Source organism: Garra rufa, chromosome 7, assembly GCF_049309525.1.
Source record: "Garra rufa chromosome 7, GarRuf1.0, whole genome shotgun sequence".
Taxonomy (NCBI): Eukaryota; Metazoa; Chordata; class Actinopteri; order Cypriniformes; family Cyprinidae; genus Garra; species Garra rufa.
The window spans coordinates 18,010,900-18,034,117 of record NC_133367.1 but is presented as its reverse complement, the minus strand read 5'-3'; the positions used below and the strand labels follow the sequence as shown (position 1 = coordinate 18,034,117).

The window sequence follows — 23,218 nt, the reverse complement described above, 5'->3', positions numbered from 1 at the left end:
GACTGAGACTTAATATGATGAACGATCTATAAAAAAATTATTATACACTGCTCTAAATCTTCATTCTGTTAATGTTATTTTAAAACCATTTTCTGGAGCTTGACAGAAAGGTCATTAAATAATATGCTGAAAAGTTACTTACCACAAAGGATAAACAGTGTGCACAGATGAGACAACATTATTCTGTATCTGGGAACTCTCATCTAACAGGTTTGAGTCTTACAGGTTCTCTGGAAATTTATTTGTGGTTATAAGAAGAAACTGCCCCCCTCACACTCTCACACACCGTCTAACATTTTGTGCATTATCTGAACATCCTCTCAGCACTTCAAACCACACGCATTGAGCTCAGATGCATTTACTGACCACATTAACACAAGATTTGACTAGAAAACATGAACGTGCTGGTTTACACTCACAATGTAAGAACGAACAGTGTTGGGGAAAGTTATTTTTAAAAGCAATTCATTACAATATAGTTACTCCCTAAAACGTAACTAATTATGTAAGTAATGTGTTACGTTACTTTTGCATTACTTTTTAAATCTGGGCAGTGTTTGTTTTTAATTTAAAACGTTCTGTTTTTGGCAAATGCAAAGCATTTCACACCAAAACCCTCAGGTCGAAGGAAAAATAAATTCATGTCTGTAAAGTAGACTGCAGAAGAAGAAAGTTCAACACTCTTTAGCAATAAATGTTAGTTTTATTTAGTAATTTCTGTTTATTAGCATGGTTGCATTGGATCATTAAAGGTCGCAAAGACACTCGTTAATAGAATGGGATTAAATACATAAAAGATATTTGCATTAACATAATTATTGCAGGTTTGCGTCATATTCTGAGTTGCGTTACTTTATTAGTTACTTGAAAAAGGGATCTGATTACGTTACTCACGTTACTTGTAATGCGTTACTCCCAACACTGATAACAAATGACTTTTGAAATGAAATATTTTACACAATACATCAAAACATTGTGAATAATCCTCTACTCAAAAAGAAACATCATATAACACCCAGATGAAAAGCCAAAGGTTTATTGATTTAATCTGAACACACTCACATGTCTGTGACATTGTTGTAGTAGAAATGTATATTTCTTTCATACTTTTGATTCTCTTCGTATTGCACCCTACGGTGACGCAGAGGAGAAGAATTGTTGAATAAAGTCGTTATTTTTGTTTTCTTTGTGCACAAACCACAGATTGAACCAGGTTGAACCACAGATGTCACAAATGTCCTTATGTTTCTGTGCCTTGAACCTGGTAGTTGCATTGCTGTCTTTGCAGAGTCAGAAAGATCTCGGATTTGATCACAAATATCTTAATTTGTGTTCCTAAGATGAACAAAGGGTGAGTAATTAATGACAGAAATTTAATTTTTTGGTGAACTATCTCTTTAAAAAGCACATAGCAACAAAAATGTGACTCTTTGTTTAAGATGATAGGAAGTAGTTCAACAAGAAAATCATAAAAGTATACTGAAATATATTTTCCTGGATGCATAGTAAGTGACCAATGACTGATCCCTCATCTGAAGATGATCTGTGTGTATTCTGACATGCTTTTCTGATCTACACACATGGAGAAGTTGAGCATATTTAACAACAGTTACATGCCTGGCCTGCTCTGAACAGCACATTTAGAAAGGAAATAGGTTGAAAATGTGTCTGATGTATAGCTTAGAATGACTGACAGATCTCAATAACACTGAGATGAAAAACATAAGGACAAAAAAAAAAAGGCATACAAAGGTTGTGTTTGTATGTAGCAGGCATTTAACTTTGTTGTCCACTGGGTGGCACTGTGCTAGTTTGCACGTGTTGCATTTTTCTGAATTTTTGTAATCATTTGTATTATCAACTTTATTGTAATTTTACTGATATTCATAATTATGACAAAAAAAGTACTGCATCTTTTCAGCTCTCTCGATCGTCAGTGTGCCGTGTGCTTTTATGTCACAGCCGTCAGTTATCTGTTCACATCCTAAAGTGATTTCTGTTACAGAGAAAAATGTCAAGTTAAAAATGAGTAAGCAAACTCCTAATAGGCCTACTCTCATTCTCTCTCTAAAAATGAGTTGAGAGGAAGTGGATAAACAAACTCAGAAATCACTAATGCAAACTAAAATCTGTTGTATTGCATGTAAAAGCATTGACCTGTGGCAGATTTTTCATCTGAAGACTGTAGATGACCTGTGTATATTCTGAAGTGCTTTTTTTATCTAGAAACATAAAAACAAGTTGATTTAGTGTTGTTTTGTCATTTATGAATCACTGGGTTAGATGAGATGAAGGACAGACTGACCCTCTAGTCCTGAATTGTTTTTGCTGCACAGATGAAACATCAAAGCACAAATCAGCAGAATCACAGCTGATAGAGAAATCAGCACAAAAGGAAGAAAAGATACTGATCGAGAGCCTGAAATAATGAGAAAACTTCATGACAAACTCAATACATCAAACTAGAAATATATTGCATGGTTATGGTAATTAAAGCACAATTTGAACTTTATGATAAAATGTTAGATATACCTGCATATGTCTGGCAGAGTCCACTGATTTCCAGACTTTGAGTCTGGTTTCTGATGGGATTGTTGATCACACAGCTGTAGGTGTTTTTATCCTGATATTCCACCTCCAGAGGTAGAGAGAGACTGATGCTGAAATCAGACACACTGATGCTGGACAATAAACTGTTTCCTTTGTACCAGGAGAGAGTCACATGACTCACATTCATCACCAAACACACCACTGAATATTTAGACACGGATGATCCTGATGATGATGAACAGTTTGAAGAGTTACTGGTGATGACAGGAACAGGCAGATGAGCTGGAAAACATGTAAAGTTCACCTCATTTTTCAAGTAAGAATGATTGTGGTTATTTGTTATCTGAATCTGAATGTTGTTATTTCTGGTCCCCTACACACTAGAAATAAAAGTAGATGGGAAATTAAATAAATTCAATTCAAATTTATTTGTATAGCGCTTTTCACAATACAAATCGTTGCAAAGCAGCTGTACAAAAATGTAGGCTACTACAATATATTTAGTAGCTTATTAGTGATGACTACTGTATGTTAAATGCATTTTATTTTTTACAAACCGTAATTTTTAGTGTTGTCATATTTATGATTCGCTACTTCCAGATTAATAATAAGATTCACATTTATACATGAGAGTTGAAGCCATATTTGTCTTACCATAGACAATAACACTGAGTGTCTTGTCCGAGTTTCCTCTGTTGCTGCGGATCTGTCGTTTATAAAGTCCAGAGTCTGTGGTTCTGATGTTTCTGATGGTCAGAGATCCAGTGAAAGAGTCCATCGTAAGTCTGTCTCCAAATATCTCATTACTGCTAAACATATCAATGCTGTGCTTATAGAGTTCAGCTATACGAGTCTCTTTAGGTCCAAACATCCACAGTATCTGATCATCTCTCCCTACTTCAGTAACACCAGTGTTTAGAGAGACAGAATCTCCCTCAGTCACTGATACTGACTTCATTATATCTGCATCACCAAACACACCTTTGAACAAATAAAAAAATATATCATTATCAGACAGAGACAAAATGATCTAATTTCTGGAGCTTAATCATGCACTTCTAAAAGGTAAAACGTTTTTTAAACATTTTGTGGAAATGCACTAATGTTTAACTGAATGCTCCACATTTACTGATTTAAAATAAAAATATTTTAATTGTTACTTACCACAAATAACAAACAAGACCAGAGCACACAGATAAGAGGACATCTTGCTGGAAACCCAAATGAGAATCACTTCAGACACAGAATGAGAATCACTTCAGACACAGAAGAGCAACTTCCTGAACAAAAGTGCAGCTACTTTCTAAATCTAGACTGCTAAATGTGAACTAGTTTAGTGGTCTACATTTGCTTTTCAGCTCAGCCTGTGATCTCTAGATGCGATTTTATACATTATTTATCTTCTTCTTAAATTGCATTGGCAATCACATAATTCTGGATTGCTCTTCATCTGAAAACTCTCATTTCAATGTCGTGCAGGTTTCCAAAAGATTTATTTGTGGTTGTAAGAAAAAAAACTGCACATCTCACACTCTCATGAACATGAAGACAAACACATCATCTAGCATTGTGTGCATTATAGCTGAAGATCCTCCCAGCACATTAAACCACATGCATTCAGCTCATAAACATTTGCTGACCTCAATAACAGGTCTGACTCCTAAACATGTCATGAACATGTGCTGCAGCGCACACACAAAATAAAATCATGAATCTTTTTCAAATGTTTTAAACCATAAAACAGATTAATTATAAAAGTAAAAAAAAAAAAAAAAAAAAACTGAATGAACTTTAAATGTCTAATTAAAACATAAAACATCCACAAGATTTTCAAACATGTATCACCATCATTTGGAACAAAACTGTGTTTCTATGATGCTGTTTTAGATCAAATATATGTTTTTCAGTAGTCCAGTAGCTGAAGGTAAATTTAAATGAAGTCAGTACTCCTCATGAATGAAATCAGTCCGGATGTGTACTCAGTCCCAGGAATGATGATCAGTGATCTGTGTCAGATCTGCAGATGGTAGAAGATCTGTGTGTATTCTGACAGGCTTTTTTCATCTACAAACAGAAACACATGTAAATGTTAAGTATGTTTATCGTCTGGTGCTGATTCTGCAATTTCAAATTAATTATATAAAGCATCTATTAAGTTCTATTTTGCATATAAAGAGCATGTTAGTTGTAGCAATACTTGCCCTCTTGCCTGCAGCAGCAGTAAAACACACATGCAGAAATGAGTAGCAACAGCAGCAGCACACAAATGGTCAAAATTGGTGAGAAATATGAACGGTCGGCTTTATCTGCAATAAACAAAGAGAAAATGGTCTATCCATTTAGTCTGACTTCATTCGGACATTAAAAGAATATTTAGAAAGAATCTATTCCTGCTGACATACCTGCACACGTGTAACAGAGTTGACTTATGTCCAGATTTTGGGTCTGGTTTCTGATGGGATTGTTGAGCACACAGCTGTAGGTGTTTTTATCCTGATATTCCACCTCCAGAGGTAGAGAGAGACTGATGCTGAGATCAGACACACTTGTGCTGGACAATAAATGGTTTTCTTTGTACCAGGACAAAGTCACATCACTCACATTCACCACTGAACACAGCACTGAACATGTGGAAGTGAATGATCCTGATGATGAACATTGTGAAGAATCACTGGTGATGACAGGAATGGGTAGAGAAGCTGGAAAGCATAAAAGAACAAGTCTGGTGATGGTCATTTCCACTGTGGTTTGGTGCATTTGAATTAGTATTTAGACATGAGTATGCTGAGTTCAGACTAGAAATAAAAATGAACAGTTTACTCACCAGAGACAGTAACACTGAAGCTCTTCAATGAGGTTTTTCCACTGATGATGGTCAGTTCGTAAAGTCCAGTGTGTTCAGATCTGATGTTTCTGATGATCAGAGATCCAGTTTGATTGTCCATCAGTAGTCTGTCTCTGAATTTCCCATCCTTACTAACAAAAATAAAGTTGATTTGGTCCTTTTTAATGATTTCAGCTATTCGAGTGTTTTGAGGTCCAAACGTCCACCGTATCATATCATCTCTCTGTACTTTAACATCAGTGGGTAGAGTGACAGATTCTCCCTCCGTCACTGATACTGACTTTACTTCATCTGTCACCGCGACAAACACACCTGAAAGAAATTGTTTTCCCAAAAAGTAGTTCAGTTCAAGTAAATAGTGAGTAATGAATTGAACTAATCATGGCAACATTTTTCTGAGGTGAACAAGAAAAATAAATAAAAATGTCAAGCGTACAGAAAAAAAGGAAGATTAAAATGAAATTACTTACAGTTTGCGATGAACACACACAGACAGAAAACAACAGGGTTTGACCTCATATTCTTCAAAAATGATTCAACAATAATCCAACTTATTGAGTTGTAAATGTATGAATACACTGCTCACAAATACACAATAAACCGTTTGAGTCCAGACCCCAAACTACTACTGTTTTCTTAAAAAAAAAAAAAAAAAAAGAAAAAAGAAAAAAGCGGACCACAGATCTTACTGAAACCCTCAAACTGGGCTGCTATTGTGTTAAAGTCTATGAAGAGACAACCTGATAACTACAGCTGTTTTGCAAGTGAGAGGCTATGTACATTTTCTGAATTTTGGTTTCCGAACTTTCATTTGTCTTTTTTTAAATATTGCATATATGTTTTAAAAAAGGTCTTCATCTTTTGCTTGTTGCTTCATCTCGTTTACAAACCACATCCCGTGAAACCAAAAGACCATTAACCACAGTGTCATGTTAGCAGAGAAACAAAATCTAATCACATGACTGGAAATTACGTCTGCATGCTTTTGAAAAAGTATTTAAATAAATAAATAACATGTCATGTATCTGGACATTATTATGGCATAAAAACAAACAAACATGAATCAACAGTCATTTAAATTGCAACACAACAAAAACATAAGATACAAAAGAATAGATCTATTTCACTAAATGCTAAATACTACTGCTATCAAAAACAACAAGGGCGTCCACAAACTGCATAAAAAAAAAACCATTGTTTCAGAAACATGCAACAGTGAAAACTTTCACAAATCGTTAGTTAACCTATAGATTAACTTAACATCAGTCCGCTGTTTATTGTAATTACATTATATTGTTAGCACATTACACTGTCAACATTCTTCATTCAAAACAATATGACACTCAAGTACAGTACTTCTAATACATTTTTCACTTCTTACAAAATATTATTTATGTGTAGTGCAGTTATTATGTAACAATGTTTAAAGCAGCGAAAATTCATACAGTTTACACCAAATATATGACAAATCCGTGATCAAAACAGCCGGTCTTTAATGGATTGTTCTTACACTGGTAGAAAGCAATGAATAAAAATACCTTTTTTAATAAAATTAGCTTTATCGTAGTTGTTTTCAGTCAGGTTGGTCAATTGTCTTCTTCAAAACACAAAGATAATTCAGTTTTAAGGCTGTCAATACGAAAATATGCTGTTTGTCACCCATATGGTGTAACTGCGACCATCTACCAGCAGAGGCTGACTTGTGCATGCTACATGTAAAACTCAATGACTACTGTACATGTCTTTAATAACACTGTATACCATTTGGACTCTTGGCTGGTTCTTTTTCTTGTTATTTCTCCTTCGTGTCATCTGTCTTTGTCCTGTTTAGCAGGACTCTTGGTTTATATTCAGAATTAGGATAGCAGTCATGTGGATGACTGTGAAAATAATACCAAACACAAACCACCTAAATGCAAGTCTAGACATGATTAAACTATGTGCAGTATGAAGCTGTGCAGCTGCAGACAAGTTTGAGATGAGAAATTAACCGAATATTGTCTGTTTTGAATACTCTAGGCTTCTGGTCTTTATTTCTTATTAAAGATCAAATTCCTTCATAAAGTAGGCTACTTGTTCAGTCGTTTGTAGTACACTGTGGCACAGCCGCAGTGCATGTAGTCTATATTTTAACTTTGACGTTTCAAGCTTTTTTAACATGGACACAGACCTTAACATGCTTTACTCTTTATGGTAATACAGTCTAAATGATCATCATCATCATCTTCTTTAAGCTACTCCAGCATACTCTTCTTCTTTCCATTAGAAGCCTGAAAAGAAAAGAGACACACATGGAAGAGAAACAAAACCAGTGCTGATAATACATATGTTTGCAGCACAAAGACTTAATGAGAGTAGTAAATTCATAAAATAATACTAATAATCTATAAATGGAGATAATTATGCACAAAGGGGGAAAAAGCATAGAGATGCAGAAGAACTGAACTCATGAGGGTGAATCAAGATCTTAAAAAAAAAAAATGCATTTTACGTTTTCATTACTGCATTACTTAATTACTACATTTTTTATTAATTATAACATTATTATATTATTTTATCATTTGTAATACTTGCTTTCTTGTGCCACTTATTAGCAGCTCCTGCTGTGACAGAACATCATTATAGCTAAAACTGAGATCGCTACACTGTAACCGATTTTTGTAATTTGAACAGTATTTTACTGTAATATCTACAGTAAGATACTGTAAAATGTATATACAGTATTTTACTGTAAACTGCAAAGGATTATGGGAAAATATATGATCACTACTGTAATTCTCCACTACTGTAAATCCGTTTACAGTAGTGAACTTGCCCGCGAAAAATTGACCAATGGCAAGGGAGATTTTTTTTTCTCCTGTTGAGAGGAAGTGGCGGTAAAAAGGACAAAATAGAAATGTTGCATCAATAACTCGACAAAAAGGTTAGTATATTATTTCTGTTTTATGAAAAACGGAACAATTTTAATTTGTTTTCACTTGTTAACAGCAAACTAACAATATTCATAGTGTTTTTCATGTCGGTAGCCTTTTTTTTCTGACTGACGGCCGGGGCGCCGCCATAACGGTGAAAACATGGACTGGTGAGTAAATTAAGGTGACCTATATTAGTCGAAATAAACTTTATTTAAACTGAGAAACACGTTTGTATATTCGGCTGCCCTTTAATGCAAGTTAGTTCGTCTGACGAGCCCTTACTCAAGCTTAACAGCAAACTGAGGTGAAATACTGAGGTAAAGTGCGTTAAGCAACACCACTGTTTCTGTGGAGATTTTAAACTGTATTTTCAAGCCCTTCTTTTGTTTGTTATTTTCAAGTTTCTGGTCTGGATGTCGTCTGTAACGTCGGAGCGCGGAGGTGTATTTTGGATCTTCTTCTGTGAATGACTGCCATAGTATCGACGATAACATGAACTGGTAAGCTAATAATGTCAGTAAGCCGAAGTTGACAAACTTAACGTTAGTCACAGAGGGAGCAGCATAATATCTTTTAAACGCTGCCTCTTTATAGCTAGCAAGGTAATTCTCTTCAAATGATGTTTAAGTAAGAAATGTGTGTATGAATGTCGTATGTAACTTTATAGACGGTCCCTTCAGTGACAGACGTGACATAAACAGCGCGCTAACATGAAACACTGAGGTAAAACTGAACACCGCGGTTAACTGCATCTTTTGTGTTTTATTTTCAAGTTTGTGGTCTCGTGGTCATGTCGTCTGCATCGGAGGTGTATTAGAGTCTTTTCTGGTGATTGCCGTCGTCGCGGTGCAAACAACAGGTGAGCTTCCCCTTTCATCAATTTAACTAAGTTAATGTTAACGTTACTAAATTAGCCAAATTAGCCACAGGCTGCTGTTCTCCACTGACTTGCAGAACAGGTTCACTTTTTAAAGAGATTAACGAGCTAGCAATATATTAATATAGCAAGTTTTGCTAATAAATATGATAAATGCTTATTTTATTAAAAATGTAAATTGTATTACTGTACAGTAGTTGTCTTTTCTGATCATAAACTATAGTAACACTAAAAGGGTGTTGTGACACTGTCTGTTACAGGAGATTTCTCCAAGCACTAACAGTTAACTGGATGCTGACCATCAGATGCAGAATCATCATACAGCCAGCTGTCCATTTTACAGACATGCAGAATCAGGTAACCCAAAACACATTTTGTTTTACATTGCATTTACATTCATGCATTTTTCAGATGCTTTTATCCTAAGCAAGTTATATTGTATTTAAAGTACACATTTGTAAGGTATTTATTTCCTGGGAATGTTTTTTATTACCATCAAGATTGAGTTTGCATGCGCATTAAAATTATTTCTATTAAACCAGCATTTAAACAGCAAAATGCAGCTGCTTCAGGTATCTTTAACTTACTGTAACCTTTAAATTCATAATAGCAATCTTACTGTCTGTCATTTTAGATTATTGTTACTGTAAAGCAACAAATATAGATTTTTAATCATAGTAGCCCTATTATATGCACAGACTTTCTAGGAAACACACACCTGTTTAGAATGTTTATATGAACAGATTGGTTAGCATTTAGCATGGTCTGTGGCAGACTTTACTAAGTGTCAGGGCAACAAAATTCAATAAACAAGAATGTAATATTAAGTGATTTAAATCAAGAAGAAAATATTGTCTTTTTGCTCCATTTAGTAAAAACGGTTCTTAACAAAGCCATGTTGTGCATCTCTGCACACAGCAGTGTTTCATTACTGAATGAATTTACCTTTTTTAAACACCTAGAATCAGTGACTTACTGACCCATTCATAAAATTCTTTATAAAAAATTTCAAGAAAAAGTTTCTTCAGTTTTTTTTCTTACTACTGCGTTCGTATGTAGTATATAATTTTTTTTTAAATGCATACAGCACCAAGTTTGACAGTTGAGGCAAATTCTATAAACACTGTTTTTCTTGTGCTTGCAGGTTCGTTCAGACAGTCAACCTTTGTGGCAGCAAATGCATTGACAGTCACAGATCAGATGGACTTCTGGAAAGAGGGTGCAAACAGCAAGCATCAGCCTGAATCCCATTCTGCCGTTTCTCATCAGAGAGCTTGTCAACTTTGACTCAAAACTACTAAAATTTAACACAACACAAACACATTTTTACTGTATGATTTTATTTTATTTACACTACCAGACAAAGCTTTTGAACAGTAAGATTTTAAATGTTTTTAAAGAAGGTCTCTTCTGCTCACTAAGCCTGCATTAATTTGATCCAAAGTACAGCAAAAACAATACACTTTTGAACCATTTTTATTATTTAAAATAACTGTTTTCTTTTTGAATATATTTTAAAATGTAATTTATTGCTGTGATCAAAGCTTAATTTTTAGCATCATTACTGCAGTCACATGATCCTTCAGAAATCATTCTAATAATTTGATTTTCTGCTCAAAAACTATTATTATGATGTTGCTGAAATTATTATAATGCTAAAAACAGTGGAGTAAATTTTTTTTCAGGTTTCTTTGATGAATAGAAAGTTCAGATAAACAGCATTTATCTGAAATAGAAATAGTTTGTAACATTATGAATGTCTTTATTATCACTTTTGATCAATTTAAATCATCCTTGCTAAATAATATCTTTCTATTCATCAAAGAATCCTGAAAAATCTAAAAATTAAATAATGTTTATCAGCATACTAGAATGATTTCTGAAGGATCATGTGATACTGAAGACGAGTAATGATGCTGAAAATTCAGCTTTGATCAAAGGAATAAATTAAATTTGGATCAAATTAATGCAGGCTTGGTAAGCAGAAGAGAATACTTTAAAAAAATCTTAGTGTTCAAAAACTTATGACTGGTAGTGTACTTACTTATTTTTGCTTTTCAGTGTGTGTATGTTTGCCATGATACAAAGTCTCTGTACTTTTAAAAAGAAAATGTTCAACAATTAAAAAGAATATTATCAGAACTAATGCTTATGAGTTATTGTGATTTTTATGGGGTTGGGGTGGTAAAAATCTTGAATTACAGTGCTGTAGGTTAATTGGATTGTTTTTACAGGTAAAAAATGTTTAAAATAAATGAAAATAAACTCTATAGTAAAAACACTGTAAATGAAATTACAGTAAAAATACTGTAAATGAAATTACAGTAAATACCTTTTAGTACTGTAAATGCACTTACAGTAATAATACTGTAAACATTTTTACAGTAACTTACTGGCATCCAGCTGCCAGTAAGTTACTGTAAAATTTACAGCAAACTTTTTACAGTGTAGAAGCAGAAATCCAGCAGCAATTATTGCTAGTTTGACAGACACAGACTGGCCATCTGCAATGAATGAAGAAAAAAATCAGTCATTACTGTACATTCATCTCACCAGACTTCAATCAAGATGAAATAATAGCAGATCTAATTGGTATTAGTAAATAAGTGGTAAATAAGATGTAACTTATTTTGATAATCAGTTAGATGTTTCATTCATGTGCAGTACAGCTTTATCCCAGGAACAAATACATGACAGTCAAATCAGTAACTTTTATGAATCATTTATCATTTAGAGAAAAACCAGCACAGCACTATCAACAGGTGAATAAACACTGATGTACCTGAACATGTTTGACAAAGTTCAGTGTTGTTAAGATGTTTAGTCCGGTTAGTGAACGAATAAGCAACAACACAGCTGTAGGAATCATCCAGACACTCAATTTTCAGAGGTAGAGATAGACTGATGCTGAGATCAGACACACTGATGTTGGACAATAAACTGTTTCCTTTGTACCAGGAGAGAGTCACATCACTCACATTCACCACTGAACACAACAGTGAACAATTCTGTGATGTTCTTCCTGATACTGAGAGTTTTTGAGGAGAATCACTGATGAGAGGAACAGTCAGAAGAGGTAAAAAAATTTTTTTTACTGAAATGGATGCGTGTACAGATGCTTAATCAAATATGCAAGAAAGAAAAAGTAAGAAATGCAAGTACAGATTAAAAAAATTGATGTGATTTATTCAATTTACCATAGACAGCAATACTGAAGCTCTCATATTTGATGTCTCCACTGATGATCCTCACTTTATAAAGTCCAGAGTGTAATTTGTTGGTGTTTGTGATGGTCAGAGATCCTGTCTGCTCATCTATCTGTAGTCTGCCTCTGAATCTTTCGTTCTCACCAGCATCGTATATAAAGATGTTTTGGTTATAGATTTTAGCGATACAAGTCTCTGAATTTTGTTTAAATGTCCACAGTATATGATTTATGTCAGTAACATCAGTGTTTAAAGTGACAGAATCTCCCTCCATAACTGATACTGACTTCACGTCATCTGTATGATCACCAAACACACCTGGAAAAAAAAGAATCAACAAAAACAACTCTCATCAAGAATTTTATATACAAAGAGCATTCTGATATAAAACACACTGCTAAATAATTATTTACTCTTTCCAGTTGAGAAACTTGAAGTCTGTTTCAAGGGTATTTGTTGCTGTGACAACTTAAAGCCGGCAAAACCATTTAAAATAATAAATAATATGTAATAATATAAACTTCAGAAAACATATGAACAAGACAAGTGAAATACGAAACTACTGCACAATACAAGTATTTTTCGTTTCTTTTTTATCTGAACATGATATGTTTGTTTGAACATTTATGCAGTTTGAGGTTTTTATGCAAAGCAATTTACAGTTTCTATATCCGCATTATATTTTGCAAATAATTTTCTGAAGCAATAGGTTCAATTGATTCAAAGTTTTAAAATGCTACGTTTCATCCACCACTGTACAAGACTGTATTAAGTTAAACATAAAAAACATGAACATAAATGTGTAACTTACCATCTAAAAGCCATAAGTAGAAACAGACCAATAAATACACCATACTCCTCAGTCTGTAATCTGTAAATGCAAATGAGTGAGAGTCCATGTACCTGTTATAACGGAGTGCAGAGTTTAAGTGGGCAGGGTTTTAAATGGGTTACAGCAGGTCCATAGATATGAAACCACCCCTAAATGTAATCTTGAACATCTATGCTTACCAGGGGCATTTACATATTATATTTATTTTATATATAATAGTAATGCAAGTACTGTGAAAAAGTGAAAAAGTTTATTCCACAATATGCAGATTAAGGACAGTGTTACTGCTCAGCTAAAGCTGGCTGCACACTAGACGATTTTCAAATCTTAACCGATTTTACAACTATGGGAGACCACAGACATGAACAAACTTTTTTAAATAAACCGATTTTTAGGTTTATAATCCTCTGAACGCACACCGGACGATTCGACCAGATCGCGAGACAACACACTCATTGACTGTAGGAACGATTTCACAGTTACACAAGATCTCGTGACTAGAGAAGGAACGCAAATGGAAGCTAATGGATGTTATCAGCTGGCTCTCTCGGTGCGTGTTCTTTCACTGTGAAAAACAAAGAATGAAGGGGGATGTATTCTGCTTTCAAGACATTTTTGTGGCTGTCACATTTCAGTTATAGAAGCACACAACATCTGATAAGTGACGCTTGCTCGCTCTCATTGGCTATGGTGAGTATCGCTTCAGAGGCAGCCCGATCAAAAAACCTAAATATCAAACATGTTTGATATTTACGTTTTGAGTTCGGGGACGTTCCGTCTTTATCGGGAGTAGTTAAATCATCGTAATGACACCACACAACAGAGGATTTTTGGACAAAAAAATAGCTTGTTTGCGACAAGCTACATTCTCTTACGAGAGGTCTCTCTTACTGCGTAAGATATCTAACGCTAGGGGAAAATCCTTTTCCACGAGATATTGAAGCCAAAAATGTTCTTTAATTTTGTAATAATGCAAAATGTGTTGCAGCAGCATACAGACATAGGCGAAACAGCTCGCGCGCCTATTGGCTGTTCTGCGGCAACTGCAGCAGCCTATCGAGCGAGGCCTAGCGTTTCGCGCCCACTGCGTCACGTCCCGCCGAAACGGGCGTGGTCTAGGCCTGTAAATACCGCTCACAGGCAGCTATTATCTGATTTTTCATCCTTCAAGCGAAGCACACACTTCGCTTGATCGAGAGCACCTTCAGCGGGACGAGTCACTGAAGTCGCTGGCCGGCCTTCCTTGCCTTCCTGCTGCGCTTTCCGGCGCTTATATCCTTTACTCTCTGTAATCTGTGTGTGTGTTACTCTCTGTAATTTGTATGTGTGTGCGAGCTGGCGAGCTTTGGCGGCTGGGGGAAGGTTCCGGAGCCCGCTGGGCACGGCGATTTTTACGGCGCGAAGCAGCGGCAGGCTGGGGAGCAGCCTCGGTGAAGAAGGCCTCGGTGAAAGAACAGAGGATACCTCTCACTGCCGCTGGTTGAAGAGGCGATAGCGGCCCACTTATGCCCACCCTCCGCTGGACGGCGCGCTAAGTCGGCCCTGCCCTCTAAAGCTTGCCGCACGACACAACATGGCCTCTCTCACTGTGACCGAGAGGCCCCTGTGGCTGACGCTGTGAAACCGCCTACGCCCGCTCGTCTGGCCGCCGCCCCGCTGGGCGTGGCCAACGGCCTAGGATTGTGGTGAAACCTGAGCGACCAAAGTTATTTGCTCGTCCAGTTCCAGCAAATGTGACTGTTCCAGTGTTTTCTGCAGCCAACAAGCCGGTTCTGTCGCCCGCTTGCCTGCACACAAAGGTTGTTTTCACGGCTACCCAGATAAACCCCCAAGAGAGTGTTTTTTTTGGTGTCCTGGCCAGGGCCGATAGTGTTTCATGTGTAGTAAGCATGCCCACTACCCAGTGCCCATCTCTACACACAAGCACAGCCTGTCACACAGGTCCCGCGCACATAAAATTGACTCAGATCGATTGTGCTTCACATGTGGTAAATGTGCCCGCTTCCCAGTGCCCACAAACACCACATCATGCATGTCTCACGGTTTCTGTAAAAACGAAACCAACGTGCATCCGCTCCATGCAAGCGAATGATGTTTGGAGTGTGATAAATGTGGCCGCTGCCCCACAGCCACATCCACGCACAGACATGACAGTCCTGCTGTCAGCGCGCCCCATGCCTCAAATGTCACGAGCGCAACGCTTGTGCTTCGCTGAGCGAGCGGAGCGCGCTTCGTATTTAACCCCTAGCTATTCATGCAGACGCATGGGAAAAGCTCCCCGGGGTTTCGAAGTGGGTGCTGGACATTATAAAAAGAGGTTATTCGCTACAGTTTCGTCGACGCCCTCGCCGCTATACGGCGTGCGTAGAGACCACAATACAAGCTGAAGTAGCACACCTACTTCGAGCCGAAGTAACGAAACTATTGAGCAAAGGGGCCATAGAGCCTCTCTCTCAAGTTCAGAGCGAAAGAGGGCTATACAGCAGATACTTCCTGGTACCGAAAAAGACGGGGGTCTCAGACCCATACTAGATCTAAGGCAACGGAACAGAGTGCTTGTAAAGCGACAGTTCAGGATGCTCACGACCAGAAAAATCCTCGCGCAAGTTCGCCAAGGAAAGACGCGTATATTCAAATACAGATAGCGTCACGTCACAGGCGGTTTTTGAGATTTGCCTTCGAGGGCCAGGCATATCAGTACACAGTCCTGCCGTTCGGTTTATCCCTGGCACCCTGTACATTTACGAAGTGCATGGATGCAGTGCTCGCACCCCTCAGGATGAGGGGCGTGCGAATACTGAACTATTTGAACGATTGGCTGATTCTAGCGCAATCACGCTCAGTGCTCATAGAGCACACGACAATTTTACTTGATCACCTCGAGAATTTGTGTCTCAGTGTCATTTGGACGAAGAGCTCTCTGTCCCCCAGTCAGATTTCTTTCCTGGGCACAGAATTGGACTCGCTGTCCATGATAGCACGACTATCACCACAGTGCGCGGTAGACATTCAGCGTACAGCGGACTCGTTCCGCTGTGGCGCGTCTTTCCCACTCAAGAAATTTCAGAAAATGCTGGGCCTCAGCATCATCAGTCCTCCAGCTGGGTCTGCTCCGCATGCGCCCACTGCAGTTCTGGCTGAAAGCACATGTCCCGCGCCAAGCGTGGGTATCCGGTCAACTTTGCCTCAAGGTCAATCAGAAGTGCGTCACAGCCCTGAAACCTTGGAAAACGGACGACTGGTACCAATCAGGTGTAAGCCTGGGGACTTCCTCAAGGATAAGAGTGGTGTCCACGGACGCATCCACCTCGGGATGGGGGGCTCTGCTCGAGGGCAGACCGTCCTTTGGCCAGTGGTCAGAACGGGAAAAGCTCCTGCACATCAACTGCCTCGAAATGCTGGCAGTAGAGAACGCGCTGACGCGTTTCTGTCCCCAAATAAAAGGACGCCACGTCCTAGTCCGCTCGGACAACATGTCTGTAGTGTCCTACATAAATCGCCAGGGTGGCCACAGGTCCAGGAACCTGTACAGGCTAGCAGAACGCCTCCTGGTATGGGTTCAGCGCAACGTGCGCTCGTTGAGAGCAGCGCACGTGCCAGGGATCCTGAACATAGGACCAGACAGACTGTCCAGGAACAATGTTCCGGCAGGCGAATGGTCTCTGCACCCACAGAAAGTCCATCTACTGTGGAAGAACTTTGGCAGAGCGGAAGTAGACCTGTTCGCGTCTCAAGAAAACGCTCACTGTCCGGAATTTTTCTCCAAGAGCAGGGACGCGCTGGCTCATGTATGGTCCTGCCGTCCTCTCTATGAGTTTCTCCCCGTCTCTCTCCTGCCTCAGGTGATAGAGCGGATAAGGGAAGAAGGATGCTCAGTACTGCTGGTAGCACTGTTCTGGGAAAACCAGCCTTGGTTCCCAGCTGTGATGCAGCTGGCGAGCACTGCTCCGTGGCCAGTGCCAGTGAGGAGAGACCTCCTCTCTCAGGCCCACGGCTCGACATGGCATCCTCACCCGGAGTTGTGGTCCCTTTATGTCTGGGCCACCAACGGATATATGATGAACTCCCTAAGGGAGTACCAAACTCGATCACGCAGGCTAGAGCTCCGTCTACAAGACGGCTCTACTCCTCAAAATGGTCTGTGTTTTCGGGCTGGTGCACAACCCGTGGCGTGTCACCCACAGACTGTGGAGTGACGGATGTGCTTTCCTTCCTACAGGAGCTGTTGGACAAGGGCAGAACCCCTTCCACGCTCAAGGTCAATGTCGCGGCTATAGCAGCGTTCTCAAGAACAACGCTCGGTCAGTCAATAGGAAGGAATGATTTAGTCATCCGCTTCCTTAGTGGGGCTAAGAGACTGAATCCTCCCAGACCTCCCTCAGTCCCCGTATGGGACCTTTCTAAGGTGCAGGAAGCCATGAAAGGTGGACCATTCGAGCCTTTACAAACGATTGATCTGAAATACCTGTCTTTCAAGACTGTGTTTCTGCTGGCTCTCGCTTCGGTGAAGCGCATAGGGGACTTGCACGCGCTCTCTGTTGGCGTGACGTGAATGGAGTTTGGGCCTAATGACTCTAAAGTTATAATCAAACCAAAGCACGGTTATGTTCCAAAATCCCTCAACACACCCTTTAGGGCGCAGGTCATCGCCCTGTCAGCCCTACCGGTCTCTGATGAGGAAAGAGACGCGGGCCTCCTCTGCCCAGTCAGGGTATTAGGAGCTTATGTGTCTCGCTCGTCTGCTTTTAGGCGGACGGAGCAGCTCTTTGGTTCGTTCAGTGGGCGTTCCAAGGGACTAGGCGCGTCGAAACAGAGCCTATCCAGATGGATAGTTGATGCTGTAGCGCTGGCATACACTTCCAAGGGCATGCAGTGCCCGTTGGGTGTCAGAGCACATTCCACGAGGGGCGTGGCCTCTTCGTGGGCTTGGTCGAGTGGGATTGCCTTGCAAGATATTTGTACGGCGTCGGGCTGGGCCTCCCCGTCTACATTTATAAGGTTTTACAACCTGGAGGTTCCCGCCTTACAGGCCAGGCTGCTGTTGGTCTAGTTAACCAGCATTGTCTGGCCTGATGCTATCAGCTCGGAATGCTGAATACGGAAAAATACGGAAATATCTCATCCTTCACTGACGTGTCTATATCGCGCTCATTCATATTTTATCTGAAAAGCAGTTGTCGTCATGTTTTGCAGGACAGCAACTTTGATTACATTTTCTGTCATCATTTTAGGACTGTAATTTGAAGAGTGTACAAGGTAATACTTTTTAGCAGCAGCGTGACAGTGAATAGCACCGGCACAATTACTGGTGTAAACATAGATATCTATTTGTACAATATGCGTCATCGTTTTCAAAGGCCTCCGTTTTCACAATCCACACTACAATGTGAAAGCGGCGTTTTCAAATTTATCCACTTTGGCCAGAGTTTTTAAAAATAATCGATTTCTGTGATAAAAACGGGGTTTTCGTGTAAATGAGAGGCCAAACCGCAGGGAAATATCTGCGTCTTCTCTTCGTGTAAACGGGATCTTAAAATCGGCCTTAAAATCGTCTAGTGTGCAGCCAGCTTAAGTGACAAGCTCCATGTCACAGAATGGGTTGAACACACATGTGCATGAAGAAGCTTTAAGGTTGTCTAACATGTAAATAACATAAATACTCCTAATGGTAAATCCACATATAAATAATCCACAGAGAGCACACCTGAAGTGTGCCGCATATGAGTCCTAAAAAAAGTGAAGCTAAAGTAAAGCCAAAACGTTTCAATTGCCCCCGGTGGCCGGCTGCAGTATAGGTCATAAATCCACCTTCTCCATGTAATCTTATAGGACGTGAGCCTCACTAAATAATCGAATTACAGTTCAAATATTTTTTTTCAAAAGATGGTTTCCATCGTTGAGGTAGTTCTTATTATGCTAATTCATGTTCAAGTGTTTCGTTTTTCTAATAAGTTCGCTTTTAGGTAGTTATTTGATGCTATAAAACGGGGTGTGGTGTCATGATTATGATCTTGCGATTGGGCCTGTGGGAGTTTAGGCGGGACTTTACTAGCGCGGCTCCGCCTCACGACACTATTGCACAGACTCTGGCTCTAAACGAATCTCTACTGCACAGACTCTGGCTCCAAATGACATGATTTTTCATAAATTTTTCTTAACTTTTCTAAAGTGGAATAAAGCGGAGACGTGTCACACATCCATACACAAGAGGATAATTTACAACAACCACATAAACTGAATGAAGAAAACATATCAACAGCCAAAACAGGAAAAGTGCAAAGTGCAAAGTGAAAGACCAGGGGCCTCATGTATCAACGCTGCGTACGCACAAAAACTTTGCGTACGCCAGATTTCACGCTCACGTTTGGATTTACTAACGATGAAATTAACGTGAGAATGTGCGTTGATCCACGCCAACTCCATGTCTGGCGTACGTGTATTTTTTGTGCGTGTGTTTGTTTTATTTCCCTTGGCGACTCCTAGAGGCAATTATTTTAAATTGCACACTACAAAGTATTGCACCAACACGTGAAAAACATTGCTATTAATTTATAATTGATAAAATGGGTTAATTGAGACAATATTTTTCTACCAATTATGTGATTTAGAACATATAAAAGCATTTGCAAATGTATACATCCCTTAGTCTATGGCAATGGCAGTGTTGGCCTTATTGGAGGACATTGCCAATGGCCAAATCTGAAGGGAACGCGTTTTTAGGGATCACAGTGATTTTCTGACCCACGATGATGACTGGCTTATTAGCCGTTTCAGATTTCCAAGAGCTATCCTCTTGGAGCTCTTTGCTGAGTTGGGTCCAAATTTGGAGACAGCGAGGGGCCACACATTACCCGTTCCCTTACAGGTGCTGATAACGCTCGGTTTCCTGGCAAATGGTTCTTTCCAAAGGGAACTGGCAGACCGCTCGGGGTTAAGCCAGTCGTCTTTGAGCCGTGCAATGCCAGATGTATGGGACAGGATCATCCGCATGTCTAGCAGGTATATAAGATTTCCATACCATGCAGTTGACCAGCCAAACAAAGCGCAATTTGCAGCGATCACCGGTTTTCCTAATGTAACCGCAAGCGATCGACTGCACGCACATTGCTATAAAGGCGCCATCTGAAGACCAATTTGGATACGTGAATCGGAAACAGCTAAGTTTTACTTTTATTTTATTTTATTGAGCGTAATTATTTAACTGCATATCAGGAGGCCGCGGTTATCCATTAAAGACGTGGCTGTTAACCCCCCTCAACAACCCACAAACTGACCAAGAGCGCAGATACAATGATGCCCATTCTCGCACTTGTAGAGCGGGCGATTGGGCAGCTGAAATTCCGCTGGCACAGACCTTTTGAGGGGCATGTGCTGAAACTGAAAAAAGGGCACCCCCCAACCCCTCCACCACCAAAAAAATAACACACAATAATATTCTTATATTATATTTAATTAGTATTAATAACTTTTATACAGATAATACATACATATAGAGGGGATCTTATGTAAATATCTTATGTAAACTAATTAAAACAACACTGTGATCCACTGGGATGTCCCTCTCAATGGCTATATAGGCTATATAATATGATGACATGTTAATAAATTACATCATGTAATTTACAAGCATCAGCAAATTCAGCAGATAGCCATAAAATTAAAATAGAAATTTCTTATAATATATTTTACGTAGCTGACAAGGATCACTCGGTTGCTTTGTGTCAAACTAAATCACATTATGTCAACATCACACCGTGTGGTGATGCATTATGAACCTTTATAGACATAGGCCTACTTTAAGACAACGTTGCACTTATTCAAACAACAATATATTTTACCATTACAAGACAAAGACGTTCATCTGCTTCCGCTCTATGACTCTGACTGATGTGCTGAAACGTAAGTCGCCGCTGTTCTCCTCTTACCTGCACCTTTACATCGGACCATTTCTTTTTTAATTCGTTCACAGTGCGATGTTCAGACCCCCCTGCGTTAACTGCGTTAGCTAAACTCTCCCACTCTATTTTTTCTATTTATTTTTTTTACAAGCTTGCAAATAACAGTTTTTCTCCGGTCTACCTCCTGTAGGAGCACCTTCAATTCACATTCTGTTTCAAACTAGGTGGAAGAGAATTCAATATAATTTAATATTCAATAAAATAAAAGCCCATTTAAGGTCAGCTAAACAAAGATTATCCTGCTCTGGTTTTCCAAGGTGATTTAGCAGCTCTATGCTCGTAAACAGAAGGTGCATGTATGGTTGCCTGTGTGAAATGTGGGTGTGATATTTACACAAGGACAACTGAAAATTAATCAGTTATGCAAATTGGACTGGTTTACATTTTTTCAGGCTGATGACAAAACTGGATTTATGTGGAATTTGAAACAGTTGAAACAGCTAAAGCCTGAACCGAAATAACTGAAATCACTCTCATTACCTAGAGCAGGGGTGCCCAATCCTGTTCCTGGAGATATACCTTTCTGCTTCAAGTTTAGCTTAACAAAAAAATATATATATATATATATATATATATATAAAAATAAAAAATAAAAAACTAATTATGACATATGATGACATAAACCCAGAAAAGCTGAAGTCAATGTTTTTTTTTTTTGATGGGTTGCTGGTTAAATACGGTGAACACAAGCTAATGACATTTTATATTTTATTCTGTGACATTGGTTAAGTGCCTAAACTGGACCACAGGAGTTCAGTACATTTTTATAAATAAAACCTACCCACTCCTGTTGTTTTCCCCCCATGTGAACCAGTGTGATGCTAATTTATGGGTTGTCCTACAAAACCTGTCATTACTGCAAGAGTCTATGCAAACAAGAAAATGAACTTTATTAAGCTTTATTTACACAATCCAGGGGCACAGGGTACAGAATTCAAAGCGAGGCCCCTGACACAGTCTGTTCATTCATTAGCCTTTAATGTGGTTTACATTCAAATTTAGCTTTATTATTAGAGTACATAAGCTTAGAATGTTCTCACTTTTTTTTTCTTTTTTTTTTAATCTTACTCTACCGTTTTGATTGACAGAATTATATGTGACCCTGGAAAACAAAACCAGTCATAAGAGGGAATTTTTAATAGCGGATTTGAATAAATATGTTTTCCCTTGATGTATGGTTTATTGGAGTCTGAGAGTGCAAAAATATCAAAATACTGAGAAAGCAGACTTTAAAGTTTTGCTAATGAAATTCTTAGCAATGCATATTACTATATTTGTGATAGGACATTTACAAAATATCTTCATGGAACATTAAATACCCTAATGATTTTTGATCATTTTGACCCACACAAATGTATTTTTGCCTATTGCTACAAATATACCTGTGCTACTTAAGACTGGTTTTGTGGTCCAGGGTCACATATTAATACATAGTCTCTTCGTCTTGTCTCACTGAACTTTTCCAGACCTGATGTCATAAACTACTGCAGCAACAACAGCCATGCCCACCACAGCAGAGACGACCAATCGGATCACAGCTTCAGTATAACCACAACACCAGACACAGTCTGAGGGAGAAGCAATAAGAACATGGGAAACATTAGTGCACTTGAACACTTTCAGATCTGTACCAGCACAGATTTACTGCTGATGTACCTGCACTTGGCTGACAGAGATCAGTGATGTTGAGATGTTGAGTCTGGTTGCTGATGGGATTGTTGAGCACACAGCTGTAGATGTTTTTATCCTTATATTCCACCTCCAGAGGTAGACAGAGACTGATGCTGAGATTAGACACACTGATTCTGGACAATAAACTGTTTCCTTTGTACCAGGAGAGACTCACATGACTCATATTCACCACTGAACACAGCAGTGAACATTGGGATGTTGATGATGATGATGTTTCTGATGATGAATGTTGAGGAGACTCTCTGGTGATGACTGGAACCGCCAGAAGAGCTGGAGAACATGAGGGAACCAAATTATGTTAGGACCACCAATTATGAATCATGAAATTTCTAAATATTGTTCA

At 38.8% G+C, this 23,218-nt stretch overlaps 5 protein-coding genes across 5 annotated transcripts in view; 1 reads left to right on the top strand and 4 right to left on the bottom strand.

The window, feature by feature from the left end:
• Positions 1-23,218, top strand: part of LOC141338024 (SLAM family member 6-like) — a 384,898-nt gene that overhangs the window by 203,528 nt on the left and 158,152 nt on the right. The window lies entirely within an intron of this gene.
• On the bottom strand, positions 2,280-5,914 carry LOC141338874 (natural killer cell receptor 2B4-like). Its single transcript, XM_073844491.1, has 4 exons — positions 5,866-5,914; positions 3,205-3,531; positions 2,533-2,832; positions 2,280-2,371 (listed from the first exon to the last, which is right to left on the bottom strand). Exons 1-4 carry the CDS (start codon positions 5,912-5,914, stop codon positions 2,280-2,282), a joined length of 768 nt encoding a protein of 255 aa, XP_073700592.1.
• Positions 4,562-5,778, bottom strand: LOC141338879 (uncharacterized). The gene is made up of 4 exons (XM_073844495.1): positions 5,772-5,778; positions 5,375-5,707; positions 4,953-5,249; positions 4,562-4,614 (listed from the first exon to the last, which is right to left on the bottom strand). Exons 1-4 carry the CDS (start codon positions 5,776-5,778, stop codon positions 4,562-4,564), a joined length of 690 nt encoding a protein of 229 aa, XP_073700596.1.
• Positions 11,914-17,227, bottom strand: LOC141338872 (uncharacterized). Its single transcript, XM_073844489.1, has 3 exons — positions 16,972-17,227; positions 12,382-12,711; positions 11,914-12,260 (listed from the first exon to the last, which is right to left on the bottom strand). The coding sequence occupies exons 1-3, from the start codon at positions 17,225-17,227 to the stop codon at positions 11,914-11,916; spliced, it is 933 nt and encodes a 310-aa protein (XP_073700590.1).
• Positions 22,633-23,218, bottom strand: part of LOC141338871 (uncharacterized) — an 18,979-nt gene continuing 18,393 nt past the window's right edge. The window contains exons 7-9 of the mRNA XM_073844488.1: positions 23,016-23,145; positions 22,840-22,942; positions 22,633-22,751 (exon numbers count right to left, since the gene is read on the bottom strand). Coding sequence (XP_073700589.1) covers positions 22,633-22,751; positions 22,840-22,942; positions 23,016-23,145 — 352 coding nt within the window. The remainder of the gene's footprint in view (positions 22,752-22,839; positions 22,943-23,015; positions 23,146-23,218) is intronic.

What these genes read in the sequence shown, in the direction of transcription:
- LOC141338879 (XM_073844495.1), bottom strand. An exon ending in CTTCAGTGTTACTGTCTCTG is followed by an intron (nt 5,250 to 5,374) that starts GTGAGTAAACTG and finishes TATGCTTTCCAG; the next exon opens with CTTCTCTACCCATTCCTGTC. An exon ending in ACTCTGTTACACGTGTGCAG is followed by an intron (nt 4,615 to 4,952) that starts GTATGTCAGCAG and finishes TTCTGTTTGTAG; the next exon opens with ATGAAAAAAGCCTGTCAGAA.
- LOC141338874 (XM_073844491.1), bottom strand. Translation starts at nt 5,914, where the DNA reads ATGAGGTCAAACCCTGTTGTTTTCTGTCTGTGTGTGTTCATCGCAAAC. An exon ending in GTGTGTGTTCATCGCAAACT is followed by an intron (nt 3,532 to 5,865) that starts GTAAGTAATTTC and finishes ATTTGTTCAAAG; the next exon opens with GTGTGTTTGGTGATGCAGAT. An exon ending in ACTCAGTGTTATTGTCTATG is followed by an intron (nt 2,833 to 3,204) that starts GTAAGACAAATA and finishes CATGTTTTCCAG; the next exon opens with CTCATCTGCCTGTTCCTGTC.
- LOC141338872 (XM_073844489.1), bottom strand. Translation starts at nt 17,227, where the DNA reads ATGTCGAGCCGTGGGCCTGAGAGAGGAGGTCTCTCCTCACTGGCACTG. An exon ending in TTGGAGAAAAATTCCGGACA is followed by an intron (nt 12,712 to 16,971) that starts GTGAGCGTTTTC and finishes TTTTTTTTCCAG; the next exon opens with GTGTGTTTGGTGATCATACA. An exon ending in CAGTATTGCTGTCTATGGTA is followed by an intron (nt 12,261 to 12,381) that starts AATTGAATAAAT and finishes TTTTTTTACCTC; the next exon opens with TTCTGACTGTTCCTCTCATC.